The 10,000-nt window shown below is 47.8% G+C and overlaps 1 protein-coding gene across 9 annotated transcripts in view; it reads right to left on the bottom strand.

The window, feature by feature from the left end:
* Window positions 1-10,000, bottom strand: part of esrrga (estrogen-related receptor gamma a) — a 133,202-nt gene that overhangs the window by 49,799 nt on the left and 73,403 nt on the right. For all 9 annotated transcript variants that reach the window (XM_035533061.1, XM_035533065.1, XM_035533066.1 and 6 more), the window contains one exon: window positions 505-920. In XM_035533061.1, the coding sequence (XP_035388954.1) occupies window positions 505-920 (416 nt within the window). The remainder of the gene's footprint in view (window positions 1-504; window positions 921-10,000) is intronic.

Raw genomic sequence — 10,000 nt, 5'->3', positions numbered from 1 at the left:
CAGCCAGCCTGGAAGTCAATAAACACCCAGCTGGATGAAGCGGGCTTGGAAATTACCAAGAGTTTCATTGGCTAATGGGATGAAACATACCAATATGTCAATTTCCCACCATCGCAGGTCCTGGCTTGTGTTCGGGCCAAACACAGCATCTGACCCACTTCTTCATCCACTTATGTGTTTGAGCTTAGATTTCTACGTTATTTTCACATCTGTGCTTTGATATTTGAACATACTGCTCTTATGTTGTTATAAATGCATGTAGAATTGTGAATATGCTATCTTATATTAAGGATCTATTATTATACTGTATGAAATAGACTGTGGGTGGTTCTCCTACTCACATTCTCCTGCAATACCTAAAGCAGCTCAATGGCTGTATATGCCCTGCTCTCATTCAGACCACACTTCCTAAACTCTTGGCCGTCCACCGTTTGGGTCGGACATGAAATTCACCAGGAATTCATGCCCTTTGGCACAAGTGGCTGAGGGAGGGTGAAAGCCAACCTTGAATGGTCCTCTTGAAGAAGGCCTTGCAGGCCTCGCAGGAGGCCACGCCGTAGTGGTAGCCTGAGGCGATGTCTCCGCACACCAGGCACAGGCGCTTGGGCATGGAGTTCAGCATGTACTCGCACTTGATCTGCGAGTCCTCGCCGATGGTGCTGGAGCAGTCTTCGTAGCGCTTGGCACCGGTGCCGCTGGGTCCCAGCGCGCTGGCCGGCCCGTAAAGGGTGGGCGAGTCCAGGCCGTTCTGGTGGCCGTTCATGGCGGAGCTGTAGCTGCCGCTGGCGTCCGAGGAGCCGCCGGGGCTGTGGTGGTTGACGCTGTCGGTCAGCGAGGCTGGGCTGGAGGGTTCCGTCTTGATGTAGGAGGGGCAGTTGGACTCAATGTGGCGTTCTTTGCTGGACATCCTGCAGAGCAGCCTGTTTAAGACATGGGGGAGAACAGAATGCCGTGTAAGTCACGTCCTTTCGGGCCGTGCTACGAGACACACCGTCCTCCTTTCAGAGACGGACTGGCGAAGGCTAGCACAGGCCAGGACGCGCCGCGGTGGTGCGCCAAACCTGCTGTATCTCACTCGGAGCTTTCTAAACCTGGGCGAAAGGGACACTCAGCAGCTAACATAAAGCCTTCCGATGGTGAACTCACTCCCATTTTCTCCCCAGTGTTAACGACGTTTCTGGGAGGAGATATGAGAGCAGAGCCACATGCCGGCCTAAAACCTCTATGTGACTGGATATCTACATGGACGGACAGGAACTAAGGAGGGTGATGAAACCTTAAAGCACTAGCACTCAGCAGGATGAGTCACAGCGACAAAAATCCAGCAAGAAGAACTCAAACGCAGTGATTATTACAGGTGTTCCCATGTTTCAGAAGAGGAACTCTGATTCAAAGCTAACCTCCAGTAACCACCATGCCGGACTATATCATCGCTTGTATATACTGTATTTGTATATATTGTATATAAAATACCTTTACATCCATGTCCCGTGGGAGGACGCATTCAACTTCACAATGAATTACAGTGATGCATTAGCTTATAGTAATGTCGTGATATGTCTTCCCAAAAACAGGGTGACACACCACACCAGGGATGGAAGCACGTGGTCGTCCCTTGTTTGGGGCAGGCAGTAAAAGTAAAGGGGTGGGACACAGTGATCGAAATGCAGCGTGACAGGCATTATGGCCATGTAGCCTGCAGCCAGAGCTGGTTGTAGGGGTTGTGGAGGGGAGAGGGGAGGATGGAGAGGGGAGAGGTGAGGATGGAGAGGGGAGAGGTGAGGATGGAGAGGGGAGAGGTGAGGATGGAGGGATGAGAATAGAGAGAGGAGAGGGGAGAGGTGAGGAGGGAGTGGTGAGGATGGAGAGGGGAGAGGTGAGGATGGAGGGATGAGAATAGAGAGAGGAGAGGGGAGAGGTGAGGAGGGAGGAGGGAGTGGTGAGGATGGAGGGATGAGAATAGAGAGAGGAGAGGGGAGAGGTGAGGATGGAGGGATGAGAATAGAGAGAGGAGAGGGGAGAGGTGAGGAGGGAGGAGGGAGTGGTGAGGATGGAGGGATGAGAATAGAGAGAGGAGAGGGGAGAGGTGAGGATGGAGGGATGAGAATAGAGAGAGGAGAGGGGAGAGCGTGAGACATGATGCCTGGAGCCTGCCACCATCACTCATTCCACAGTCAATATCAACTTGTTCTACATGAATGTAATCAGTGTGGAGGGGAACTGAAGCTCCATCATCCTCACCCACCGTCAGTCAAAGCAGACACACACACACACACACACACACACACGCACACACACACACGCACACGCACGCACACGCACGCACACAGACACACACACGCAGACACACACACGCAGACACACACACGCAGACACACACACACACACACACACGCACACACACGCACGCACACGCACGCACACACACCCACACACACAGACACACACACACCCACACACACGCACGCACGCACGCACGCACGCACGCACTCACACACACACACACACACACACACACACACACACACACACATTTAAAAGATCTAAAAGCTAACAAAAGAACAGACCTCTCCATATTACTACCACCCACCCCCCACAACCCACTGCTCAATACTGCCAAACCCATTTAGTTCAGACGGCCTCCCACTTCCTCCCTCCCCCACACACAGGCCCACACAGTCCTAGGGGACTGTCCTATTAATGAGTGCTGTAATTAATAGATATCTCTCCTCTGTCTTAAAGGAGGCTGCAAGGCCTGGCAGAGTGGATTAGCAATCCCCCCTGACAACAATCCACAGGACCCACAGCCTGGCGAGAGGAGCCTCTTCTGGGCCTGACTAATTTAACACTGCCTGAAGGTCACCAATAACCAAAATGCAGTTATTTGTTGCCAAGGAATTCTGCTTCACACACGCACACGCATGCACACACACACGCACACGCATGCACACACATGCACGCATGCACGCACACACGCACCACAAATAAAAAAAAAAGACAACAACACAAGTGTATGTACAGGCTCTCTGTCTATTTGTGCTTAACTGCTTTAGTGTCAAAGTGCTCGAACCTGAGACGTGAGTGACGGAGCACAGCAGTTATATAGACAAAAAAAGGCCCCCAGTTAAGATTTACACGCATAAGGCGGAGGAGGGAGGTTGGACACAGGAGACGAGAGAGGACAAATAAAGCAGGCAGGCTGCAGGACCACACAAAGGTCCTTTTAATTAAGGAAGGCCACTTCTAAATGAGGGCCCTAAAAAGCCAGTCAGCCTGTAAAAGAGGGATTCTTCTGAGGCCCATAAAGTAGAAGAAGAGCGAGAGACAGACAGAGAGAGAGAGTGAGAGAGAGGGGGCAGGGGCAGAGAGAGAGTGAGAGAAAGAGACAGAGAGGAGGAAATGAACTACTACCTTTTCATTTAAGCAACAAGCATGAGAGAAAGGAATACATTTTAGCTCCAATAAGCTCCAGAAACCAGTGGCTTTATTTGTAGGCGTTGTGTGCCTGCAGACGTATATTGGTAAAGTACATTTGATCCCTTATGGTTAGAACGTGTTATAGAACAAGCGGAACATCTCTACATCTAAAAAGCGGGTCCCAGGTGCAGTCGGATGCAGGAGTCTTGAGGAGAGCTGCAATACAGCTGTATGAGGAGCAGTGCTGTGTCACTCAAACGTTTGGTCTAAATCTGCTGACTCAGGCCAACTGCTAGGGTGTGTTGCAGGCAATCGATTAGGAAAAAGCTCCTCTTACACACACACACACACACACACACACACACACACACACTCACACACACCTTCACTGCACATAGGGTCACAGACGCATCTTAGAGCATATAAAGCTTGCACATTTATCTGTACAACGCTGGGTAAAACGGGTACAGGCACCCGTTTACACTGCTCAAAGTTTACACTGTAAACATGCTCCCCTATTCTGTTTATGGGCACCAGGGCTAAACTGGTTTGGGTGGCAAAGGATGAGCACTGTCACTCCCAGAGAGCCAGAGACCCAGAGCCTTCCATCCAAGCAAACAAAAGAGCAGGAGAAAGCTGTGTAACACTTCCTCCTTTAGAACACTTTAGAACCGCCTTAAGTCTCGCTGCAGCAGACAAGGTCTTTAACTTAGCCCCAAAGTTCCCTTTCTATTTCTCTCTCTCTCTCTCTCTCTCTCTCTCTCACTGTCTCTCCCTCCCTTTCTCTCGCTCCCTTTCCCGCTCTTTGAAATTCTATGACTCCATTAATCCGAGCCAGCAATATTCACAACTATCTATAAATTCAATTGTCAGACGACGGATTTTTATTCTAGGCTGCACTTGAATCTAAAATTAGAGGCAGTAAAATTCACATTAGCTCTAAGAGAAATGGAATTCTAAAGCCTATATTTTAGAAGAAAAGAAAGCCCTTTCTGTCAGAGGAGAGACCATTTGAGAGGTAATGATTTTATCTGTTTTTCAGTGATGCCTGGTGCCGGATTCAATTCCGTGGTGTGCTATTAACAAAAGAAGTTTTTACGGGGAAAAGCACTAAAATTTAGTTGAAGCTTATGAATGGAACTAACCATTGTCAAGTGGAGGGCATTAAGTAAGGCCTGGCAATGGTACTGTGGGGAGACAAAATTTCCTACAAACGGATGAAAGTAATCAGCTGTTCTGTATTGTTATGGGTTTATTGTTATCCTACATTAAAAATGGTTCACGAGTTAAATTGGCACTGTTAGGCGTTAGCACACTGCACTGTTATGAAACGTGTTAACCTTTTCTTGCGCTGGACTTCACTGGCATGAATCAGGGCTACGCAACTCCAGAATAGGGTGTACGTGTCGTTCCTCTAGCAGGGAGACATGCACCTCCTGCAGGGTGGGAGTGGGGAGAGCACCAGGAGCAGAGGGGAGACATGCACCTCCTGCAGCTGGCTGAGGAGCACAGTGCCTGCAGAACACCTCCATGGGGAAGGTGTTGGATGCCTTTGCAGTAAATGTTAGTATGTGTAAGCTGTGCAGAATGTCGTGTTCGATATTATTATGTATAGATGTGCTCACATACAGTGCTGCCTCATGTACTGTATACCTGGCACTAGTTATATAATAATGATAATAATAGTCACTTTTCTGTGATTGTGTCCAAAAGTGCTTCGGCACAGAGTGGCAGTAGAAAGGACACGCGGCTCAAGGCTCTGGTGACATCCCATTTTAGCAACAACTCTTCTCCCCTCTCTTAAAGGGTAAATCTCTGAAGGGAACAGGACCACAGGGATTCTTTTTCTATAGTTCCCCATAGTTATCGCTCTCTTTCTTTTTCCATATCTCTATTTCAAGTCTCACCCCCCCCCCCCCCCCCAGGCATTACATTCATCCGGAAAACAGTTGTAGAAAACACTTGGCAATGACAAGGTGTCATTCGATTGTTTGACTGAGGCAGTGTTTTGACAACTGCAGAGCCCAACCACACAATCATTGCATTAAGGTATGGCCACGGATCCTCCCTCCCTCTCTCTCTCTCTCTCTCTCTCTCTCTCTCTCGTCTCTCTCTCTCTCTCTCTCTCTCTCTCTCTCTCTCTCTCTCTCTCTCTCTCTCTCTCTCTCTCTCTCTCTCTCTCTCTCTCTCTCTCTCTCTCTCTCTCTCTCTCTCTCCTCCACCCCCCCAACCCCCAACCCCCATCCTCAGCTCCATCTCCATCCGAACTGAGGCTGTCTGACTGCAAGACGATGAAGGCTACACTCAATAAGATGACTCGTGGAAGATGCTGGGTGGAGGTGGAGATAATATGTGCCTCTTCATCACAGTGCTAGCTCATCCTCTTCATCACCGTGCTACCTCATCCTCTTCATCACCGTGCTACCTCTTCCTCACCGTGCTACCTATTCCTCTTCCTCACCGTGCTACCTAATCCTCTTTTACATACAACAGTCTATTGCACTTGTAATATTTTATTTCCTGCACACTGGTCATCTACCAAAGAGAAAATGGAATATTTACTAGAGAAAAATACTAAAAAGAAAAAAAAAACAAGCTTAAGAAGGGATGAAATTAACTGGTAGTGGCATAATGACTGTTGTATTGGACTGCCATAATGTGTACACAGAATGACTTTACAAGCAGCGTACATAGTCACATTGAGTGTTACAGTGTCATAAAAGAATATGCATTTAGGCAGGATTATGCATTTAGACAGAAGATTAGAGCTAAGGTGTCTGATTACAGTTATACCAACATCTGAAACACAGCCACAGAAAGCCCTATGCCTCTTTTATTGGCTGTGTGGGGAGATCAATTGTTATAACATTACTGGGTTGGAAAGTAGTAATTCACTTCATTGTCGATGACTGGCTGCAAAATAACACCTCTGATTACATGCAATCAATGTGATAATGGCAAAACCACATTTGTATAGTGGGCCGAACGCCCATAAAACCGTCTGATCAGAGGCAGTACAACGGCTGTCTGTGGAAGCACTGCACTCAGAGACAGTGTGAGACAATGCACAGTGCTCCCAGACCCACGCTTCTGCTGTCTGGTTGTGTTTTAAATTTGAATTCTTCATAATATGTATGTAAAAATCTCTTTAAGAGCACTTTTAGATAAAAAACAACAACAACAACAACAATCTCTGGTGTGGAATTTCGAATCTTTGAAATGTCTCTGAAGTCTCTATATGTAAGGGTATAGCAAATGATTGAATGGCTGAGTTTCTGTAGAGATATAGAGGACTGATTGGCTTTAACAGAGTAAGAGGATGGGATGGTAAGGAGATGTGGTGAAAACGGTTTGGAGGGCTGTGTTCTCTCTCATCAACACACACGGACAACACTGCAGGCTTGGCTTGATCCAAAGACGATAAGGCCTCAGTCTGTGAGTGCGTGCATGTGTGTGTCGGGGGAGGGTTGAATGTGTGTGTGCATGCACTCTGGCACCCTTACAGATGAAAATCGCGATGATTTAGGTCATTTTCCTGTGCAGGCCAATCAGATAAGTGTGTTGCTGAGATGTGTTAGCTTTATCAGGTGAGATGCCCCTCTCCAAACATGCACAAACACACATACACAGACCTAAAACACACACCCACACCCACACACATGCTCATGCACACACGCACATTTTCAATCTCTTCTTCTCCCTAAGGCAAAAAGGTCAGTAGCAAATAGGCTATCCCATGGACCCATCCCATCTAAATGTTCCAAATTTCCAAGCAATGTCAACTGTCGCAGCAGGTCAAACAGCAGAGACAGCAGAAAGTTTGACGTGATTATTAGCTGGGACGACAGTGATATTAGCTTGCGTTATCGGCAGGCGCGCAAGCAGCGTTTCTGAACGCCACTGACAGCGCACACCACAGCGCGAGCACAACAATCAGGCCATGGCATTTCTCAGGAAGTAATATTCCGAACATCTCCACAGCACTTCCTCCTAGAGAAGAACCCTTCATCAGTTTGAAGGCAACTCAGCGCTGGCCAGATAAGAGAGGATGAGCTGCAGACTCAATGAAATTGCACGTAAATATAATAATAAAAAAGTGGGCTTAAAAAAAAACTAGGGATTAAAAACACAATTTATTAAACAGATTGTTAAAGAGGATTTTATTCCAGGAAATATGACAAGCGTGTAAAAGGGGGGGGGGGGGTGGGGGGTGGTTGTTTTCGGGGAGCGAAGCAGGGAAAGCCGTGTCTTTAACCAGATCAGAATCTTGAAATTGGCTGTCAAGACGGGATTGTTGTGAGTTATAGGCGTCTATCACGGCCCCACCTCCCTCTTGCCCTGCGCCACCAACCCCCGCCTGGTTAAAGATGCACCAAGCTGCCTCCACCTCCACCACTCCTCCACCCCTTTGCAAAGCATCTTAAATTTTCAACACCAACCACCATCTGTTACCAAATCTAATTCACATTCTGCCCATAATCGGGTTTGCGTCTGTAATACCCAGGCTGCCTCTCTTCCTGTACACAGAGCCTCCATCCCAGCCTCAAGAAACCCCCCCCCCCTCTCTCTCTCTCTCTCCCTCTCTCTCTCTCTCTTTCTCTCTCTCTCTCTCCCTCTCTCTCTCTCTCTCTCTCTCTCTTTCTCTCTCTCTCTCTCTCTCTCTCTCTCTCTCTCTGATAAAGGCATTTTTTTTCATTAAGGTATGCAGGAACTTTCACATCCTTTGGACACACCAGCTCATAGACGGAGTCACCGATTTGACTGTACTAAACACAATACTTAATGCTTGTGAGTGTGCATGCAGTATTTATGTGGGGTGCACCGGCAGACTCTGTCAAACCTGTCATGGCTCATGAAAAGTTAATGTTGTTGTCTTCCAAAATTGTACAGGAAAACAAGGAAAGTAGTTCAAGCAGAGAAGATAGTTCAGAACACGGCACACAGACAGAGGCTAGTTATGAACAGTAAAACAAGGGTTAAAGTTGCCCCAAATGTAAACACATATTAAAAGATGATTATTATTGTTATATCATATTTATTATTCATTTTCTAATTAATATTATTTCAGCACCATTTTATAGTATGGTTTGATTTAAACTTACACACACACACATGCAGGCACGCATGCACGCCCGCACACACGTGCACACACACAAAGAAACATGCACATGGTTGACTTGTCGATGCTTAAGACAAGCGCCCTGCAAATGTCCCGTTACCTCGGTACTGTGTGGGTGCACTGCGGTTGGACTCGAGTGTGAAACGTTAACGGCAGAACCCGCCAGAGCCTGCCGGGGCCCGCCGGGGCCCCCCTTGGCCCAGATCCCGCTCCGCATGCCGCTGCTGTCTCTTATCGGCACGGGTGCCTAATAATCCTCCACAGCCATAACCTGCAATCTAATCTAATAATCCTCCACCGCTATAACCTTCAATCTAATCTGCGCACCAGCACTGTGGCCAGAAGCCGTTGGCAGCTCCATCTGGGTTAAGGCGATCCGGTTTACTGCGTGAGCTGCTAAATTTATAGTAACAAGCCGTTCCCCTGGCAAACGAAACCTGCTCGCTGTGTTTGATCATATAAATAAAAGAGCATCTCTGGGGGTAGATAAGTGAAGTGAGTCCATCCCACACGCCTCTGCGGAACATGCTGAGCGTTTGGTAATTGCTTCAGAACATCTGGAATTGTTTTTTTTTGGGGGGGGGGTTATGTGCGTGCGTGTGTGTGTGTGTTGGGGGGGGCGGGGTGGTTAAAGACAGATATTTGTCTGTTTTACTAAAGGGCTTCAGTGGGTAAGAGGGTTAATTTGAGTATAGGTCTAAAAGTAGTGACAGAACTGACGCCCAGTGATCTGGTGATCCTCCGCGTGTCTGTGTGTGCGTGTGTGTGTGTGTTTGTTCTGCTCTTCTCCTGATTTTAAAACCCCCAAAAGCTTATGCCACTGTGTGACTGAATGCAAGTGTGCATGTGTGTGTGCATATCCGAGAGCTTGCATGACTACCTTCAAATCCCCCCAATACTGCTGCTAGTGAAATTCTATGTGTGTGTGTGTGTGTGTGTGTGTGTGTGTGTGTGTGTGTGTGTAAATCTGTTTAACACATCTCTGCCTGGAAGCTAGGCTAGGCTGGGATGCTGTGTTCTGCTTGTATGCTGCACACTGGCACGTTGCTTTGGAAAACACTGTCCCTGCCACTCTGTCAGAGTGATCCGTAGAGGCCGTGCTGTGTACACTCTAATCAGGAAATGGCCAGGACTCTTGGCTCAACACTGCTGTTATCTTTCTGGAAGTATTTTGCCTCTGTGCTACTGGATGAGATTCTGTACTTCACTGTGAAGTCAAAATTCATGTCAATTTAAACCCCCACGATGAAGGGGGGGTGCTACAGACCCAGCATGCTCCTCTAAACTGTTGCCCTCTGACCTTTCCACGGCACTGCAGGTAAAGTAGGAATCAGATCAAAGTAGTAATCTAATCTGCCTTTACAGTGTGTCACACATCGAGCACTGATGTTCATGGTGCTAATCGTGCGCCTCCGACTCCCAGCATGCTTTGCCCTGAGCCCATCCAGTGATTTTCCTGTCTGC

Source organism: Electrophorus electricus, chromosome 13, assembly GCF_013358815.1.
Source record: "Electrophorus electricus isolate fEleEle1 chromosome 13, fEleEle1.pri, whole genome shotgun sequence".
In the NCBI taxonomy this organism is placed as follows: Eukaryota; Metazoa; Chordata; class Actinopteri; order Gymnotiformes; family Gymnotidae; genus Electrophorus; species Electrophorus electricus.
This window is presented reverse-complemented; position numbering and strand designations above follow the sequence as displayed.